General features: G+C 41.5%; 1 protein-coding gene across 1 annotated transcript in view; it reads left to right on the forward strand.

The window, feature by feature from the left end:
- Nucleotides 1–21344, forward strand: part of LOC122129421 (putative butyrophilin subfamily 2 member A3) — a 43378-nt gene that overhangs the window by 4714 nt on the left and 17320 nt on the right. Inside the window, exon 3 of the mRNA XM_042704338.1 lies at nucleotides 20631–20975. Within this exon, the coding sequence (XP_042560272.1) occupies nucleotides 20631–20975 (345 nt within the window). The remainder of the gene's footprint in view (nucleotides 1–20630; nucleotides 20976–21344) is intronic.

A 21344-nucleotide genomic window follows, 5' to 3' on the forward strand; every position in this document is an offset into this window, starting at 1 on the left:
GTAAGACAGAAGTACATACAAGACTAGACATGAGAACTTTGAAACATGTAGAAATACACATCATAAAAATACAAAAAGTATACAAATTGCTACAATAGAGAGCAGACTTTTCAACACCACTTACCACCATGTACCAGACGTAAACCAAGCAACCAGATTTCACCACGGAACATTAACCACTTTGTCTTGTAATAAAGCATCACATAACAACCTTCATTTGCTGTAAGGCTTCAGTCACAGAGACACTATGAATATAATCCAATATCCAAATACACAGCAGATATCAGTCACCTTAACACAAAACTCCCCCACTAGCAGCAGTGAGCAAATCTAGTACTAATCTATTTTGCAGCACCATCAGCCGAATCTGCGAGACCTCATCATTAAGGCCGTCCATGCTGACTAAGTTGTCATTAACAAAATCCTAACCTATCTAAGCGTTTCCATTCTTAACATGACTTTTCTTACTCATAGGGCCTGAAACAGAAACAAAATAACCTTGGAGCTGGTGGTCCAAATCTTTTAATCACCAGTCACGTCAATCCCCCCCACACGCTGTCATGCTTCTCAACAGCAAATCTCTTCTTACGAGATACTCTGCCTGCGAGATAGCACTGACAACACAAAAATGGTCCATGACCTGGGCGGGGGCGCATACGCCACCCCAGTGTGGAAGAAGATGACTGTACCATATACTACCACACAACCACAATACCTCTCTCACCTTAGGGGTACCCTTGTCAGAGTGGCAATGCCCTGCATTCCAACCTCAACATAAGGACCTGTTCCCAATGGACAGGGTACGACGTTGGCTGAGGAAGCAGTGTTTGATGACAGTATAGCAGTATCGATGACAATTTCATTACACTGTTTCCGTCTCAGAGAGCCTACTCTCGTTGTTCCTCTAATAGAAAAACGCATTTGGAATATGGAATGGACTGCCACTTAAGGTGACAGCTCGGTTGTGGCATGTTTTTTAGTTCTGCTAGTGGGTGGGTATTGTTACACAGATCCTGCACCTGGGTACTGTTTGCATCCTAAGATGGCTTACTGTAGCCCCAGTTGTCTGGGGCACACTTCTCTCCAACACAGATCATTGCTTGGAATGAGAGTAGCCTTGATTTAAGTCTAGGGTGAAAGTAGGATGTTGGCATTAAGGTACATACATAGCAATTGGTCCTATCAAGTCTGTTCGCTTGCAAAGATGCATATCTATACCATGAATTAGTAAAATACAGATGAGTAACGTTCCCCATGGCTTCATGTTCCCCATATGAAATCCACCTCTTATGGATTCTCTCAATTACACTTGTAGAGGACCATAGACCCAACATTACCCCTGAATTAATCATTAATAGTTACAGTTTAAACATTGTTTTACCCAAGTTATATAATGTATACAGAAAAACAATAAACACAAATAAACAAGAAAAACAATAAACAAAAAACACAGATACACCTCTACTATGTTGACCAGAATCTCTAACCCTCAGGGCGCTCCCTGGAGGTTAGGTGACGTTAAGACGGAAAAGAGCTATATTTCTCAACCCCCTCAAGTAGGCACGAAACCCTACTCAACGCTAGTGGTGCATCCTAAAAAAATGAACGAAGTTTACAGTGTGACAGATGAATCCAGGTGGAGCGTTCTGCAATTTTAACGGCAGTGGGGGTAGACAGTAGCACTTGATATGTTTCCTCCCCCCTGTCGTCAGACCAGCTCTTTCATTTGATGATTTTGATGAACACCCAGTCACCTTCACCTTCACCTGGCCTTGTATCTGTGGAGACACAAAAAAAACTCGAACAGTATTTGGTTCTTTACATTTCCTAGTTTGTAGTATAATTTGTGACACACCAAAAGTTGGTCTTATTGTTTTGCACAGTGCTTTTGCTACTGTGAAATTTAATTGAGTTATGCCGAATACATATCTCACATTTCATACAAAAAAAATGTTTTAATAGGTTTTTAATCCATATGTTGTATAGTGCTCATGTACTATGCTAACCATTCCCCCAGTTGATACATAAGTATCACCATGACTCTTAATCGCTGCCCATTTATATAAAATCACACTAATATGTGTAAGTTGACAATTCTTCTCATCTCCTCTCCTTTTAAAATACAGCGTGTGTGTGTGTGAGAATGCACAGAGGCCGGAGCCCTCTGTTCCCCCTGACAGCCCCCACCCATGTGCTTCTCTGTCCGTCTGAACAGCCAATCACACAGGTTTGTTTAAAAAGTCGAAGTTGCCTTTAGCGATTTTACGTCTTAAAAACAATCTACAATAATTCCGGGCTATCTTAGTCACTCAGTACTTTGGCACATACAATAGCTCACAACACATCACAATCTCGTATTTCCATTTTTCTTTTGTTATGCCCTCTGACGGCGCATTATCTGATCTAAGGTAACGAGAGAAAGTTTAATATGATCTTTTTCGTTTTATGTGCGTCGCGCTCTCAGCAATTTTAAATGCTCTCTCTTCACAGATGTTACACAAAATACCTTCAAGTAAACTATGCCAACAACTGGTCACTTGCTTATTTTAGTTTTAAATATCAATTTAAAACGTTAAGTTCCGATCAATAATCTTGCTCCAATGACTGAATGCCCACATCAACGCAACCGTGTTCGTCATTTCATCTATCAAGTTCACACCCTGAATAAAAATACACGGACATTTGCGATTTACACCACAGAACAGTCAAGCACGGCAAACCTATCATCAAACCCTCAAATCTACGTTTAGTCTCGCCTCGGAGCACCAAACAATCTCTTAATGAAACAAATGAACTCGTTTTTGCAAATACAATTCCTGCAACACTGGAATTATTTCCATTCATTACTATAATATCTATATATTTATAGCACTCTGAGATCCTTCTGAATCCCACTCCTTTATTCTTCATTATAGATGCTACACTGCATTTCGTTGTCTTTACATAATTTCTAGTAACTCCCCCTTCACGCACTTAAGACTAAAAAGTGCGTGCAAATGAACAAAGCAGATAAAATGTATAGAGTTTTCACGTGGCCACAGTAAAAGCGCTATATAGTTTATCAAGCCTGCAGTTTTCCCCTCTTTCTCCACAAGAATAACACTTATCCTCACTTTCTTTTAATCTTCTTCTTAACTTTCCATTGACTTTCTTATTCTCACTTTCTCAAAACCATCTTGCCTTCTTACTTTCCTCAAACCATCTCATATTCATTAATTATGGTGAGTTTTTTGGAATTAAGCAAAATACTTCTCTTGAGTCTATGAAAAATATCCGGATATTTTCCAAAGTTTTAATTTTGCCTAATTACTTTACTCCATTCACACTCTCATTCACACACAGATGTACATCATTTACGTAGGCCTACAACATAACCATAGTCCCGGACTAGGTTTCTTAGTCCCCGACTAAGTTTTTAGCGCTAACAAGAGATCCCGGATCTCTTTAAAAAGATCCCCGATCTTTTTCTAATAAGTAACCCCAGGCTACTTACGTAATATTCTTGTTGTGCGTCTCATCTGGATTCGGAACTCGTCAAAGGCAGTGAGGCGGGGGCAGAAATCCGTCAACCGGCCCAACGAACAATTCAACACGCAGGGTCATTCTCTGTCCTTCTTTCTCGGCTTTCGTATTTCTGCTCCCGTCCATCTGGTCCTTCTTGAGCTCCGGATCGAATGGACCAAACTGTTAGGGATTTATTTCCCTTATCAGGACTGTATTAACCTCAGAATTAAGACTCACACAACCAAGAATATAATAAATAATTGACTTTTACTCTGGCAAAGAGGAGTGAATGGCGTCAGACCGCTTCTTCAACCTACACTCCTACGAGAGGAGCGCAGTGGTTTCAGAACGCTGTTCAACCCATCACTGCCTTCTCTGGTAAAAAGAAACAGACTTTATGCAAAGACAATATCACAGAACATGCAGGAAAACACTCCCCCCTTGTACCATCCCGTACTCTGGTTCCAAGAGATAAGAATGTTTACCTAAGACCCCCAAACCCAGACTTTAACACAACAGTCCAGAATGAGTTCACATAAACACATGGTCTCCTAATTCAGTCCTACCCTAAACATCAAATGACAGGTCTGAGTTTAACATCTCTGTTCTCACAGATAGAATTCCTCTCATCAGAACAAAGGAACAGCTTAGACTTCCATTTAACAACCTAATATCAACTTCATGATAATAATTAAAAAGAAACATTTCTTTCACAGAGGTCAACCATGACTTCCTGTTCCACTGGCGTACAAATATGAGGTGACACAGGCCAAATTCCATTAGTCATTCATCACTATGGGAAAGACCCAAGAACACAGTGACGAAGTGCGACGGAAAGTTGTGGAGCTGCACAAATCAAGAAATGGACACAAGATAATCTCTAAAGAGTTGAAAATACCCATTTCCACTATCATGGAAATTATTAAGAAGTTTAAAGCGACAGGAGATGTTAAGAATCAGCCTGGAAGAGGACCTGTGTGTACATTGACCCCATGCACCGTGAGGAGGATGGTTCGACTGGAAAAATAATCTCCAAGGATCACAGCTGGAGAATTGTAGAGGTGAGTTGAGTCTTGAGGTCAGAAAGTCTCCAAAACTACCATCAGACGCCACCTACATCACCACAAGTTGTTTTGGAGGGTTGCCAGAAAAAAGCCTCTGCTGTCAATCAACTACAAACTAAAGCGCCTACAGTTTGCCAAATGTAAGTCAGACTTTCAATGGGGCCGAGTTATATGGTCAGATGAGACCAAAATAAAGCTTTTTGGCAACAAACATCAAAGGTGGGTTTGGCGTAGACAGAAAGATAGCCATAAAGAAAAGACCCCCATACCCAATGTGAAGTATGGTGGCGGATCTTTGATGTTGTGGGGCTGTTTTTCTTCCAAAGGCCCTGGACATCTTGTTAGGATACATGGTATCATGGACTCCATCAAATACCAGCAGATATTAAATGAACACCTAACAGCCCCCTCCAGTAAGCTTAAAATGGGCTGTGGTTGGACCTTCCAGCAGGTCAATGATCCGAAGCACACCTCAAAATCAACACAAAAATGGTTCACCGACCGCAGAATAAAGGTTTTGCCATGGCCATCACAGTCCCCCAACCTAAACCCCATAGAAAATCTGTGGGATGAGCTGAAGCTGAGTCCACAAACGTTGACCTCAGAATCTGAAGGATCTGGAGAGATACTGCATGTAGGAATGGTCTCAGATCCCGTGCCATGTGTTCACCAACCTCATCACGCATTATAGGAGAAGACTCAGAGCTGCACAAAACATTAAATTAAGGGGTGCCAATAATTGTGGCACACATGTTTTGGGAAAAAAATATTTATTTAATGTCAACAGTTTTTTTTTCTTTCAATAGTTTTACTTCAATGAAAAGGTAAGATTTTTGTGAATATTTTGAGTGAAAGACCAAGAGGATAAACAGCAATATAGCCTGCAATATAGCCTGTTTTGCTCATATTCACTAGGGGTGCCAATAATTGTGGAGGGCACTGTAGATTTGAAACTGGCTACAGTTGGAGCACATTTGATGTCATCTGACCAGTGTTGTGCACGTTCACACCTCTCATGAACTAGTTCAAAGTTCAGTTCATACAAGTAAACATGAATCGTTCACGTTCATAGTTCACCATTTAAATTCTGAACTAGTTCAGAGTTCAGTTCATTTTCATTGTTTTTTTAATTAGTATGTAGTACCATTTAAATAATGAATTATACAGGGAACTAATAATAATAACAGGGTAATAATTTTACCTCTTCAGCAATGACATACTACTGGCTTAATCTCAGGGCAACAAGGGCATGTACACTAAATGAAAGACCGCTCAAAAGTTAGCATAGGTAAACCCTGTAACACTCGTATTTGTACATTACCAGCTTATGCTAAGCGAGTTCACGAACAGTGCATCATGCTAGATCAATTAAGTGACAGTGCTCGTAACAATTATGAGAAAGCTAAACTATAACAAACACATAATGACAAGGTAGGCTACACAGTCAAACCCACGTATACATGGACGCACACAACTTCAACAAAGTGCAACGTTCAATTATGTGAAAATATGCCCGAAGTTAACTGCTACTCCATCTAAATATGCCGTGAAGCGATATAAAAAACTTTGCACCGTGAGAAGTGGAGTCACATGACCAACGCAATTACCAAATATGGTCATTTACCGAAACATGGTCTGTCTGGGCAATTTAACAAATAATTACTATGGCCTTACAGGTACTGAGCAACGACATGGTACAAGCATTCGATTTAGGAGGCGTCTTCCCTCAGCAGAAGGAAAACATTCCGTAATGTTTTAGCTAGACCTCAGTGGCGCTGGACCTCAGATAATATGAACGTGTTCACCGTTCAAATTTATTATTTGTCATGAAGTTGCGTTCAGTTCATCATTCTCATAAAAATGAACGTGTTCAATGAACGCGTTCATGCACAACTGCATCTGACAGGGCCGGTAAGGCCTAATTGGACTAAAGAGCAGACTTGTTTGACAAATGGATGATTTAGAGAGTTATAATCAAAATAGAATAAAAGATTCAAAACAAAGCTAAAAGAACATAGAAAAGATAAAACAAATAAAAAGGTAAATTAATAAAAAGCAGAGAGCATTCGGCCATTTAACAAAAAGCATCTGAGAACAGTGTCTTACGTGTTGAATCTGGCAAAGCGGTGGACATTTGGTGTCATCAGGAAGTTGGTTCCAGAGCTGTTCAGCATAGCAGCTAAACGCTGCTTCACCATGTTTATTTCTGACAGTAGGTATTTTTCTCCAGTGATCTTATAGATCTAGCCACTATACTGCTCTAGCTGCTCCACTGATCTAGTTAGTATACTGCTGAAACATTTCTGAGAGGTAATTTGGTCCTGTCCCATTTAACTACTTGTAAACAAGCAGCAGTGCTTTGAAGTCAATTCTGTGACTTGCTGGAAGCCAGTGTAAGGACTTCTGTATTGGAGTAATATTGTCAATTCTTTTGGTTTTCGTAAGAACTCATGCAGCTGCATTTTGTAAAAGCGGAAGCTGTTTGATAGTCTTTTTAGGAAGGCCTATGAAAAGACCATTGTAGTGAACCCTGCTGGAGATAAAGGCTGCTTTGACATGGTTGTTAAAACTGAGATTGCAATCAATTAAGACACCAAGGTTTTTAACAATGCCCTTCACTTTAAGACAATTTGTTTCAAGATGAGTATAATACAAAAACAACCCCAAATCAGAAAAAGTTGGGACGGTATGTTAAATTAAAATTAAAACTGAAAACAGTGATTTGTCAATTATCTTTGACCTGTATTACATTGAAACAATACAACAGCACATTATTTGATGTTTTACCTCATGAATTAATTCAATTTCGATATTTAAAAAAAAGTTGGGACAGTAAAGCATTTACCACTTTGTAATGTTCCCGTTCCTTTTCACAACATTAAGACGTTTTAGGGACTGAAGACACAGAGTGATGAAGCGTTTCAGGTGTAACTTTGTCCCATTCTTCCTGCAAACAAGTCTTAATGTGTGCAACGGTATGGGGTCTTTGTGGTCGCATTTTGTGTCTCAAAATTTTGTTTTTTTGTGTCTCAAAATGCGCCATACATTCTCTATTGGGGAAAAGTCAGGATTGCAGTCAGGCCAGTCCAGCACCCTCACACTTTTCTTCCTCAGCCATGCCTTTGAAATGTGTGCAGAATGTGGTTTTGCATTATTTTGTTGAAATATGCATGGGCGAGCAAAGAGAAATCGACGGCGCTTCTGGACACGGTTAACAGAAAAGTAAAGCACAGTAAAGTTTTAACTGCCATTTGCGGATGTAACTACGTATTGTACTGCTTGACAAAGGTTTGCCAAAGTAATCCTGAGCCCATGTGGTTATGTCGCTTATAGATGAATGACGGTTCTTGATGCAGTGCCGTCTGAGGGATCGCAGATAACGGTTATTCAGCTTAGGCTTGCACCCTTGACCTCTATGAACTGGAATTCCTCCAGATTCCTTGAATCTTTTAATTGTGTTATGCACCGTAGAGGGTGAAATATCCAAATCCCTTCCTATCTTTCTTTGAGAAACATTGGGCCTCATTCTCGAACGCAGTTAAGAAGAATTTAAGAAGGAATTTCTTCTGAATTGGATTTAGGAAAACATTTGGCATTCATGAAAGTTTTCTCATCTGGGATTTGTTCTAAACTTCAGAAGACTGTCCGAACTCGAAATAGCAGTTGTAACTCGGCCAGAGTTTTCTCAAATGCGATTCTTTAAAAAACCACAAGATGGCTCCGCGGGCCATCTTGTGGTTTTTTGAGGAATCGCATTTAAGAAAACTCTCCGTGTTAGAAGTGTTAATGAATTTGTGAGAAATCGTTGGTGATTGCGTTCACATCAACTCTACAGACATCCTCGGATTCAAATAATTATAATAATAATAATTACGAGAATATTTGTATCATTAACAATTACGTTTCACATGTAAAGTTGTCATGATTCTACGAGTCACCGTGATAAAATAAATAAAAGGACTACACCAGAATGCTGCGCTCGTCTAGTGAGCTGCCTAGCACTACCAGAGCAGGGGCGTCCCTCTCTACCTTCAAGAAGCTTTTGAAGACCCAACTCTTCAGAGAGCACCTCCCTTCCTAACTGGCACTTCGACTAGTGTTTAACTTGCACTTATAGCAGTTACATTCCTGCACTTCGTTTTTATTTTCTATTTCGTTTTTCTATTTCTTATGTAAAGTAGTATTTATTGTTACACTAGGTCTCGTAGCTTGCTCGTAGCTTGACTGTTCTCTCCCTTGTAGGTCGCTTTGGACAAAGGTGTCTGCTAAATGACTAAATGTAAATGTGAATGTACACGAACACTGCAAATGTAAGTGAATAAATAAATAAGCACTAAACTCAATCACGTTGATATAGCTATAGTGGAATATAATGGACACATCTACATCTTGCAACGGTCCACCTCTGCACCGTTGAAATTAGATCTGCGTTTACTGTGCTTGCTTTCCGCTTTGACATGACTCGTTTACGAGTTGCTTTCGTGTAGATTCGGTCGATTCTGACTGCACACGTCAGTACGGTTGCGTGCCCTTATAAGGAGCTGGCGGGGCGTGTATGTATGCAAATTCAGGAGCACAAGAACGCGCTTTCAATTTAAGAAAACTCTTCCGGTGGAGCACAGCTCAGAACACTTCTGCTGCGTAGGAACACATTTTCAAGCGTTCATGAATTTGTCGTTGTTTTTCCGAAGCCCGTAAGAAACATTTCAGAAGTAACTTCAGAAAATGTTCGAGAATGAGGCCCATTGTTTTTAAACATTTCAATAATTTGCTCACACATTTGTTGGCAACCTGGCGATCCTTGGCCCATCTTTGCTCCTAAAGGACTAGGCCTTTCCTGGATGCTGCTTTCATGATTACAATGACCTGTTGAAATCACTAGTTTCAAATCACGTCATTATTTCATTATTTGACCTCATTACTACCCTTAAATTGCCCCCGTCCCAACCTTTTTTGGAATGTGTTGGAGGCCTGAATGGCAGGGATGGATGTATATTTACAAATCAAATTAAGTTGACCAGACACAACATGAAATATCTTGTGTTCATGCTGTCTGCAATGAAATACAAGTCAGGGTAAATGTATAAATCACTGCTTTCTTTTTTTATTTGCATTTTCCATACCGTCCCAACTTTTTCTGATTTGGGGCTGTATTTCAGTTTTGTTTCATATTCAGCTGAAGGACATTTCTAGACATCCAGTTGTTAATTTGGTGAATGCATTGACAATAAGATTCTAGGGGACCATAGTCATTACTAGGTGAGTTGGTATAATCATAGTCTCTTGATAACCGTTCAACCCAATGTTCCAGTCTGTGTAGTAAGATATCATGATCAACAGTGTCAAAGGCTGCACTAAGGTCCAACAACACTAGGACTGATGATACATTCCTGCATTTCTTTTTATTTTCTATTTCGTTTTTCTATTTCTTATGTAAAGTAGTATTTATTGTTGCACCAGGTTTCTATTGCTCGTAGCTTGACTGTTCTCTCCCTACGTCGCTTTGGACAAAAGCATCTGCTAAATGACTAAATGTAAATGTAAATATAAATGTTTTGCCTGTATCAGTAATAATTTCTCATTGAAAACTTTAATGACAGCTCTTTCAGTGCTGTGATCAGCACGGAAACCTGACTGAAAGTTATCAAATATGGACAGGTAATCGTCTAGTATGGAAGCATCTAGATTATTCTTTTTCAGTAGGGCCTTTATAACAGCTGTTTTAGGGACTTTAGTGAAATGTGCTAGATAGCAGTAATATATTTACAATTTTAAGCGCATCTGCTGCTAAGAGGTGAAAAACTGATTTGAAAAGCAGAGTATCTAAGCAGCATTTGAAAGAATTGAGGTTCTGTACTGTTTATTCCAGAGTTTCATTGTCTATCAAACTAAATTTTGACAAGCTGAGTTCCCCACTCTTTGTTGCTGGTAATGTTGAGCTGTTTGTAAATGAGAGGATATGTTCTGCCTAATTATATAAATTTGACCTAAGACGCAAACTCGTTGCACTTTTAACAGGAAGAAGTGCAGGTCCCAATCCTGAAGGGGAGTTAGTTAAATTCTCGACTGTTGCAATTAGCACACGAGCATTGCTTATGTTTCTACTGATAATGTTACAGAAGAAAGACTGTCAATTTCAGTATTATATGTGCGGACTGCGGAGCATCTGTTTATGAATTTGATAGTAGATCTGAAGTTTGTATTTGCGCCATTTTCTTTCAGTCTTCCTACACCCTCTATTTAGGACTTTAACAGTTGGATGTTGTCACGGGGGATGTTCCTTTCTGTTTGTCGGTGACTGCCTTAACTTTCACTGGAGCAATTTTTTATTCAAATTATTCAGAGTCTGACAGTAAACTCATTGAAAGTGCCTGCTCAGAGAGAGCATTTGAACGCTGACTGGGAGATGTTCCGGGAGTCCTGACGTCAGTGAGTTTGCGGAAGTGGTCGGGAGCTACATCCACCTACTAATAAATTAGACCATTCAGTCTGGCAAAATAAAAGTTTTCCCAAACCAGAAACCATGGGTAGATGGGACTCTCAGGGCAGCACTATCAGCGCGCACTGCCGCCTACAATACGTGGATTACTACAGGGGACATGACAGACTACAAAGTGGCAGCTTATGGTCTGAGGAAGACTGTGAAAGCTGCAAAGCGCCGATATGGGGACAGAGTGGAAGCCGACTTCAATGCAGGTGACCCAGCTAGTGTGTGTGGCCTGTGGATTATGATGAGCTTTAAAAAAAAAAGCCCGGCTCGGTGTGTAGCTCTGACCCCTCCCTTGCTGATGAACTTAACACTTTCTATGCACGTTTTGAGATAGGGGGTGAAAACAACAACTCAATGGCAGTTATGGCCGACATGATTGGCAATAACAGCAAACCCCCTTTCATAGTCAGTGAGAGTGATGTGTTAATGGACAAAAGGCTGCGGGGCCTGACCAGATCCCTGGGAGGGTCCTTAAATCCTGTGCTGACCAGCTAGCTCCAGTGTATACCAAGATCTTCCATACATCCCTGGCCCAAGCTGTCGTCCCATCTTGCTTTAAACAGTCCATAATTGTCCCAGTGCCCAAGAAAAGTAAACCATCATGTTTGAGTGATTATCTTCCAGTGGCCCTTACATCAGCAGTGATTGTACTGTCCTACATCAATCATTGGACAGACACTGTGACTGCAGTCAAAAGGATTCGGGTGTATCCTAACCAGAAACCTTGAATGACAAGCAAGGTCAAGACCCTACTCCAGGAGCGGAACTCCGCCTTCAGGTCAGGTGACAAGGCCCTTTACAGTACTGCTAGAGCCAACCTGAAGAGAGGCATCAAAGATGCCAAGAAGGCTTACAAGGAAAAAATCAAAGACCATCTCACTAATAATAATCCAAGGAGAGTGTGGCAGGGAATTCAAAACATCACCAACTACAAGAACACCAGCACTGTCCACGCTGATGCCTCACTGGCAGAGGAACCTAATAATTTCTTTGCCCGTTTTGAGGTCAACAGGCCCACCACAATTGCACTGACTCCACCAACCCCCAGCAGCCACACTCTCACCCTACAAGAATACGAGGTGAGATGTGTGCTCAAATCAGTGAGTACAAGAAAACAGGGCTCTCAAGTTTTGAAGTGAGGCAAGAGTGACATATCCCCCCCCTCCCGGCCACGACCCCATTCCGCCCGCCCCTCCCCTGCCGTATGCCCACAGACCAGCCCTGCCCCCCATCCCCCCATATTATTATTAGTGTTTTGTTGTTGTTAATAATTGATCAGACTTGCAGAAAAGATTTGACACATGGCACTGACAATTCAACCAATTACTAAGAATTTATTCAATTTGGGAGAGAGAGAGAGAGAGAGAGAGAGAAAGAGAGAGAGAGAGAGAATTATGACTTGTGTTGTTTATTGTAGGTGTTTGTTGCCTTTTTGGACTCTTATCATTTTCGGTGTTGGTTCCCATTATATATGCCATAGTCATAGAATTGGATGTATTAATTAGGAAAAATTGTATTCATGAACATTGTAGTCAACCTTATGCATTTAAATGTACCTTGACCTCTTACACTCTCATCTCTGCAGTCACTGGCAAGTCAAAGTTTTTGACTGCGCTGGTTGACTTCAGTGCCTGCTGTTTGGCCTGATGCCCCTTACTGCCTATGTGCCTTGTCACATCCCGCACACCTGGATGGGCACAGGAGTTCTCTTGGCGGCAGATAGAGCACCAGTAATATGAGCTGGTGCTTCCTACAGTAATAAATGGCCATTTAGAGGTCCATTCACTATTAAAAGAGGTCTTGTAGGTGGCTGCTCCTGGGACTATTCTCCCTTTTGTTCTAGCCATCTCCTCCACTGTTTCTTCCACCATCTCTTCCACTGTCTCCTCCTCTTCCACCTGCACCATCTCCTCCTCCTCCTCCTCCTCCTCCACCTGTACTGTCTCTTCCTCCTCCACCTGTACTGTCTCTTCCTCTTCCACCTGTACAGTCTCTTCTTCTTCCACCTGTACTGTCTCTTCCTCTTCCACCATCTCCTCCTCTAATGTGTTTACGTTCTCTGGGCCTAATCTGGCCTTTTTAGGGGGCTTTCCTCTTTGGGGAAGGACAGGATGCGTATTTGTTTTTTACCTGACATCTTTGAAAGACAGATGCAATGATTAATGCATCCATGGCCAGGATATTTATAAAATGCTAGTATGCCTAATGAGCTCGCGATTCACATCATAGAATATTAAGGGCTGCCTAATATTTGTTCGAATTATAGGCTTTTATATATTTTTAATAGGCCTACTCGAATTTATTATAGCCTATTAACGAAGTTTGGAGTCAAAGCTATAGTGAAAAGGCAAACTGTGTTGGCTACAAACACTCATTAAAAACTGATGCTAATTATCTGGGAAATATTCTCTAACTGCAGTCAAGTTGTCATTGCTTGTGTCAAACCATTGTGAATTTGTTGTAACATTAAAACAGGAGACGACTTGCTCTTTGTAGAAGACTGATGCTCGGAGCTCCAGTGGTTTCCTCAGGTTAACGAAACTTTCGGAAGATCAGTCGCGCGCAATTCCAGGATGCTTTATTTTCATTGGTTGCTAGATTAAATCTTACCCAGATACAACAGATACAAAAGACACTTTTTTTTTTGGTATTGGCTGATAATTGGCACCTCACGGCAGAACTCCAGGGGATTCGGGGAGACGTGCTTGATTCCTCCATGGTGAGGGCAGCGCGGCCAGGTCATGTTTGCGCGCTGCGGCACATTAAATAGCCTAGAGTTTTTTTTTCAGCGTGAGAAATACGATGTGTGGCGGGAGTGCGTGATTAAAGACCGAAATGAGTGACTGTCACGCTCAATGCGTGACACTTGAGAGCCCTGAGAAAAGCTGCTGGCCCCGATGGAGTATCTGGAAAGTTACTCAATTCCTGTGCCAACCAACTCGCTGGGGTCTTCACTAAGATCTTTAACCTTTCTCTCACTCTAGCCACCATCCCACCCTGCCTAAAATCAGCTATCATCATCCCCGTCCCTAAGAAACCAGCCATCAACAGCTTGAATGACTATAGACCGATTGCACTTACACCTGTAATCATGAAGTGCTTTGAGAAACTGGTTTCACGGCACATCAAATCAACCCTTCCCCCCACATTTGACCCGCATCAGTTTGCTTACAGAGCAAACAGGTCCACGGAAGATGCCATCGACGTAGCCCTCCACACCGCACTGAGCCACCTGGAACTCCGTTGAACCTATATAAGAATGCTCTTCATTGACTACAGCTCAGCTTTTAACACTATCATCCCTGACATACTAGTCAGCAAACTAACTGCACTAGGCCACTGTAAAACTCGGCCCCCACCTCTCCTCCACCATCACTCTAAGCACTGGCTCTCCACAAGGCTGTATGCTGAGCCCACTACTGTACTCCTTGTACACCCATGACTGTACTCCAACCCATCCCACCAACACCATCATTACATTTGCTGACGACACCACCGTGATCGGGCTCAGAAGATGACGAATCAGCGTACAGAGATGAAGTACAGAAATTGACAGTGTGGTGCTCAGACAACAATCTGTCACTGAACACCACAAAAACGAAAGAATTAATTCTGGACTACAGAAGGCAAAGTGCAGTTCCCGCCCCACTCTACATCAACGGGGACTGTGTGGAGAAGGTCCACACCTTCAAATTCCTAGGAGCCAATTTATCAGATGACCTCTCATGGTCTGTCAACACCTCAGAGACAGTAAAAAAGGCACAGCAGCGACTACACTTCCTGAGAGTACTCAGGAAAAACAACCTGGAGTGTAAACTGATGGTGGCCTTCTACCGCACCACTATCGAAAGTGTACTAACCTACTGCATCTCGGCGTGGTACTCCGGTTGCACTGCAGCAGACAAGAGAGCCCTCCAAAGGGTCATCAACACAGCACAAAAAATCACTGGCTGCTCACTGCCCTCCCTGGAATCCATTGCCCGCTCCCGCTACCTTAGCAGGGCCAATAACATCTTAAAAGACTCCTCTCACCCAGACCACCACCTGTTGAGCAAGGACCACAGTTTTTTTTTTTTTTCCTAAGAACAGTTTTTTCCCGACGGCCATCAGAACTCTAAATACCGACATGCACTGAACACTAAGCACTTTATTGACTATAAGTCACATCTCAGTCACCTTACACATGTGCATAAACAAAGCTGTATTAATTGATGTATTTATTGAAGTACTTTGGTCTATGCCACCGCACTTTGTTCTACTCTTAATGTATATATATATTTTTGGGGGGGCTGTTCCTACTGTTTTTGGATAGTTGTAGTATTGTTATGTTATATGTTGTTGTTGTGTTATATGTTGTCCCTCGTCACACCAACAGGAGAAGCACTCAAAATTTCGTTGTATAAATACAATGACAATAAAGGCTTTTCTATTCTATTTCTATTTCTATGAAGTGCTTTGAAAAGCTGGTGAAAAATGATATCTGCACCTCCCTGCCCAGCTCGTTCGACCCCCTCCAGTTTGCATACAAAGCAAATAGAAGCAGAGACGATGCCATCTCCAACCTTCTGCACACCACTCTAACCCACCTGGATGGGGGAGGGGGAACTATGTGAGGATGCTGTTCATAGATTACAGTTCAGCATTCAATCCCATAGTCCCCCTGCGCCTGGTCGTCAAGATGAGGTCGCTGGGGATCAACACCCAGATGTGCAACTGGGTGCTCAGCTTCCTGAATGACCGCCCCCAGATGGTGAGAGTGGGGGGTGGTGTAACCTCTGGGCCGCTGACCCTCAACATAGGTTCCCCCCAGGGGTGCGTTCTGAGCCCGCTGCTCTACAACATCTACACACATGATTGCACAGCCTCCTAAAGTTCAACCTCCATCATCAAATTTGCTGACGTCACTGTGATGCTGGGTCTAATCTCCGGAAACAATGAGCAGTCCTACCAGAACCAAGTGGCAGACCTGGCACTGTGGTGTCAGTCAAACAACCTGGCCCTAAATGTCAACAAGACGAAGGAAATGGTGGTGGACTTCCGGCGAAAGCAGGACAGCGAGTACACCCCTCTCACCATCAGCGGGGAGCCTGTGGAGAGGGTCCCCAGTTTTAAGTATCTGGGGGTGCACCTCACTGAGGACCTAACCTGGACCCTTCACACACAACACCTGACAAAGTCTTCTAGGCAGCGGTTGTACTTCCTCCGGAGGCTTAGGAAGTTCAAGGTCTCCCCTTCCATCCTGAGGACATTCTACTCCTCAGCTGTGGAGAGCGTCCTCACAGGATGCATCTCCGTCTGGTACGGAAGCTGTACCGCCCAAGACCAGGCCAACCTACAGAGGGTGGTGCGCTCAGCTGAGGGGACTATCAGAGCCTCCCTACCCACCATGCAAGATACTTACCACAAGAGGGTGGGATCGAGGGCAAGGAATATCATGAGGGATGCCTCACACTCCAATGCCAGCCTCTTCACCCTGTTGCCGTCGGGTAGACGCCTCCGCAGTCTCAATGAAAGGACTGAGAGACTAAGGAGGAGTTTTTACCCACAGGCAGTGAGACTATTGAACTCAATTTAGTTACTCACTAAGTTTTAATTCAGCACTCTTTCCTTATTTTTTGCAGTGTGGAGCCTAGACCCTTTTACATTTCACTACATGTTTATGTATGTGACAAATAAAGCACTTGAACTTGAACTTTTATATTTTATATTTATAACTCTCTTTATTACAGTCATAGATCTGAATGTGTGGGGTCATAAACACATCGAAAGAGCACACAGAAAGGATCAGATAAGGCCAAGTCCTTGACGGTTATAGAGACGGTTATAGAGATATTAACTTCTATATTAACAGACTTCTGCGTTGCCGTCGTAGGGTACGGATTGTTCCAGTGGTGAGAGCCTGGGGAAAGACGTCCGACTACGGAACTCCACACTCAATGCTTCCTCCGTCCTCGTCGCGTTTTACATTATTGTTTGTTTATTTGATTACCCCTAGACACATTGCACGACACTTTCCTTTTAATACATTATACTGACTCTTTGTACTATTGTAAATAAACCCTTTTAATTATCACTACGGTGTGGTCAACCCATTTTATGTCAGGGCTGCCTTGAGCCAGGCAGTCGTGACATGTGGGAGCTCGTCCGGTGATTTTTCGCCGACATTTGAGTTTAGTAATTGGTCAAAAAATTGCGCTGCATTGTGCCGTTGGACGCGACAAATGCAACGGTTATTTCGGTGAGTCAATGAAATTTTTCATTTCATTGAATAGGCTCAGCTGAAAAGTAATTTGGGAAAATCCCCGTAGTGATTGGGTTTTTGGATAATGTAAAACGCGACGAGGACGGAGGAAGCATTGAGTGTGGAGTTCCGTAGTCGGACGTCTTTCCCCAGGCTCTCACAACTGGAACAATCCGTACCCTACGACGGCAACGCAGAAGTCTGGAGCAGAGAGAGACCGTCCATGGCGAAACCCCAGCCTCTTATAGGCCAGCCTATTACCTGTTAGGCACTCAGCACCCTGCAGGAGACAGATGAGCAACAGCCGTAACACAACAAGGGGCGGAGCCCCTGGCCTGATTAGTAGGGCCGTAACAGTAACAAGCAGTGCATTTAGTTCCTTAGCATAACTGTTTTCTGTTTCTTAGCATAACTGTGACTGGATTTGAAAAATTGTTGCTTTGCAATTGGCTGGGTCTGCACATTGGTTATGGCATTATTATGAATATTCTGCTATTCTATACCAGTAACTTACATGCAATTACATTTAATTAACTAATTAAAATTGCTATATAGTATCTGTCATGAGTTTGTCATCTGCAATCTAATAAGGTGTGGGTAGTGTGCCCATCGGCCTTCTATTTTATTTAGCACATACTTTTTGGACAAACGCCAAATTTCATGAACTTTCGTCCGTAGGGAGCACAACTGACACATTTCAGTATCTCAAGACCAGCTTAAGCTGAAGTATTTAAAATGAGTATGCTTATAGTATGCTTTGGATTCAAGCCAAATTCGGTTACATTTTGTAGGGGGCTCTCCTGACACATTTCGATATCTTTCAGGAACTGCTAAAATTGGAAAATTTGGTATGCTTTTACCTGGCTACATTTGCTCAATCAATATTCAGCAGCCAATACATGCTTGTGTGAATGGCCAATCTTAATTTTTGTAGGGTCATTAATAATTGCATATAGAAGGCATTTAGCCAATATCAAACAAATCAGCAATAAGATGTTGCAAGTTATACCATGTTTCCCTCTGTTACTGTTTGGTCTATCTTCACAATTCATTTTGATTATAAATCCTTACGGAACATTTACAAAATCATTCTATTGATGATAATGTATACCCCTGTCCTGTGCTTGGTGATCATATAGTGTTACTGCTGCACACCCTTGTAGTGTACAGCAGACACAATCACAAAGATAGCTCCTTACAATTTTAGAAACCTATGGATAGTTCTTATTTAGTGCTGTTTCAGTAAATAACCTTGGTGTATTGCTATGAAGCATTGGTAGGGTCTGAAATATACTGTATGGGAGTCAAAATGTGGGAAAGGTAAGTATTTTCAAATTGATTTAGAACATTTTTTGAGGACACATTGACATTCCCTGTGTCTTCACAAAACGCTGAAATATGGCTTAACCAGTTACTTAAGGTCAGAGTATTTTGCAATTCTTGGGAATAGGAGCTGTTTGTTATATCGGTTTTGCCAATACATCACCTACTTTTTGCCTCTTTTGACACTAACAGTCCATGTTGGCCTCTGCCTCCTCATATCTGTTTTACCAATAGTAGTGTAAATTCATCCTCTCATATCTAACACTAAATGCTTTGCACAGAGGCGACAATATACTTATACTTATACAATACCCATCACAATATTTGGACCATGATATGATATTATTGCAGTTCCTTACATTTTACGATACAGCAAGTATTGTTATTTAATTCCGCGAAACATTTATTTATTTTTTCTCCCATATATTATGCTTATTTACTGGGCATCTTGGCGTGGTAAGTTTTTCAAATTCAAATTTCCGCTGTGATGCAAGAGAAGAATGAGGTTTTGTGCCATCTTGTGGACTTCAGAAGCAATGTCATCAGAGTTGACCAGTATAAAAGTATAAAACAGTGTATACCAAACAAATTTTTTTCCTCCCACCTCTAATGTACACCACTACATAGTAACTATGCCTTCTGGATCATCAGTAAATGATGTTTCCATGAGAAAATTGTGTTTCCCTAACCCTTACCTTATTGCTGTTGACCCTGGTCAAGAACGTCTGGCCACCCTACTCTGAAAGGAACACAAATTTACAGATGCAAAGTCACTGGAAACAAATAGCCAAAACCACTAAAGAAAAAGTCAAAGACTTAATTCTTCTTTTTTTGAGGCACACATGGGTATAGTTGCTTGAACAGTGAAAAAATTGATGTAACAACACGTTTTCCTTTTGCACAAGTTGATTGAAAAAGTGACATCTAGTCCCCCCGAAACAAAATACTGAATATTTCGATGTCCTTGAAATATTAGTTGTGAATTAATATAACTCTTAATGTGTTAATGAATGCTTTAATTGCTAGATCTATAACCTTTAGTGTAGCAAATTCCTAGCATACTGTCTTGGTATGGATGAAATGGATTACCTAAGCATGGGCTTGCACATTCACACTGACACTCATGAGCGGTTGTAATGAAGTGAAGTGAAGTGTAGTGTTTCATGGACTTGCTGTGTGAGTGAGAGGGTTATTGTTTTAACCTTGCATGGTCCTTTAACAGAAGTGTTTGAGAAGAACTCAATGAAATTGATTTGATTCTTTCACACTGAATAAATTAAACTGTTCTCATTTGTATTTTCTATTTGAATCTGTATTTCTCTATATTACTACTGCCTCAGGGTGTTCCTGTTCAGAGTTCTGTGTGCCTTTTTCAGTTTGCCTTTATGATTAATTCCACTGTACGATCAGACATTTTATATGTTTAGCAGAAGTATTTTTGTTTTCCTATGCTGCATTAATTAGTTAAATGATTTGTAACAGCCTGTCTGTGAGAAGCTTAGGTGAAAAATAAATGTTTGAGAAGAACTAAATGGAATTGATTTGTATCTCTCACAATGAATAATTCTGCAGTAAAATATCTGAAGGCAAAGCAGTGGTGTTGATCAGTTGTTTCCTGTGGTGGAGTTAGTGGACCACTGCAAAGATGAACCTAGGAACTGGAAAAAAAAATAGTAGCCTAAAAGTTTGATCAATAAATATTACAAATCAAAGCAAATGAAAAAGTGATGGTGGAAAGCTGTGGTTTACCAGCTTGCCAAAGCTACATCTGCCTAGCATTTCTACAGTGACTCTAGGAATGCCTTTTTTTTTACGTCTGTTCAGTCACACCTTAAATAAATTTGGACGCAAGCTGGAACTGATCGTTTACAGTCGGGGGCCCTGTATCTAGATGTTCAAGTTCAACATTCATACTTATTTAAGTTCACTATAGCTGGTAGTTGCCCTTATTTAGTACATTTAGTAGTTAATTTAAAATGAGCAAATGTGTTTAATTGATATTTTTCAGAGCACTTGGTGTTGACAGGAGCAGACCATGCTGTGACTGCCTATGTAGGTGAAGAGGTCATTCTGAACTGCTCTGTGGATTCTCATATTCCTCCTGAAGAGGTGTCCTGGGCAAAGGTTGATTCAGATGAAAGCCACATGCTAGTTCTGCTTTTTCAAGACAATGAAACTTATCCAGGAGATTCAAGTTACCAAGGCAGAACAGAGTTCTTCACGTCAGAGATCCCCAAAGGCAACTTCTCACTGCGACTGAAGGATGTCAGGACTGAAGACAAAGGAGAGTACATCTGTAAAGCCCACAGTGGTCTTCTATCAGCCAACACTACTGTTATACTGCAGGAGCTGGGTAGGAGTTCATCACACACAAAAAAATGCCCAAAACTCTGAAACCAGAACAGTATTGCCAACTTTCAGCCTTCACATTTAAGCAAGTATGGGTGTGGGTATCATGGAGGTATTATATAGACCTAGTGAGGAAGTACCATCATTCATTTCAATGGCTGATGCTATGCTAGCTACTTATGTCCTGGAAGTGCCAAATTGACTGTCAACATTTAAAAAAAATGTTGTCGCATGGGTGCTCACTTCCACCACCATTTCTACGAAAAGCCAATTAAGTGGCACATTACAGATAGTCGTCTATCCGGATAAGTGGAAGTTCTTGGCTTGAAAACTGGCAATTCATGCATGGGTTTAGTGTCGGGCACGAGCCTCC

This window comes from Clupea harengus, unplaced genomic scaffold (genome assembly GCF_900700415.2).
Source record: "Clupea harengus unplaced genomic scaffold, Ch_v2.0.2, whole genome shotgun sequence".
In the NCBI taxonomy this organism is placed as follows: domain Eukaryota; kingdom Metazoa; phylum Chordata; class Actinopteri; order Clupeiformes; family Clupeidae; genus Clupea; species Clupea harengus.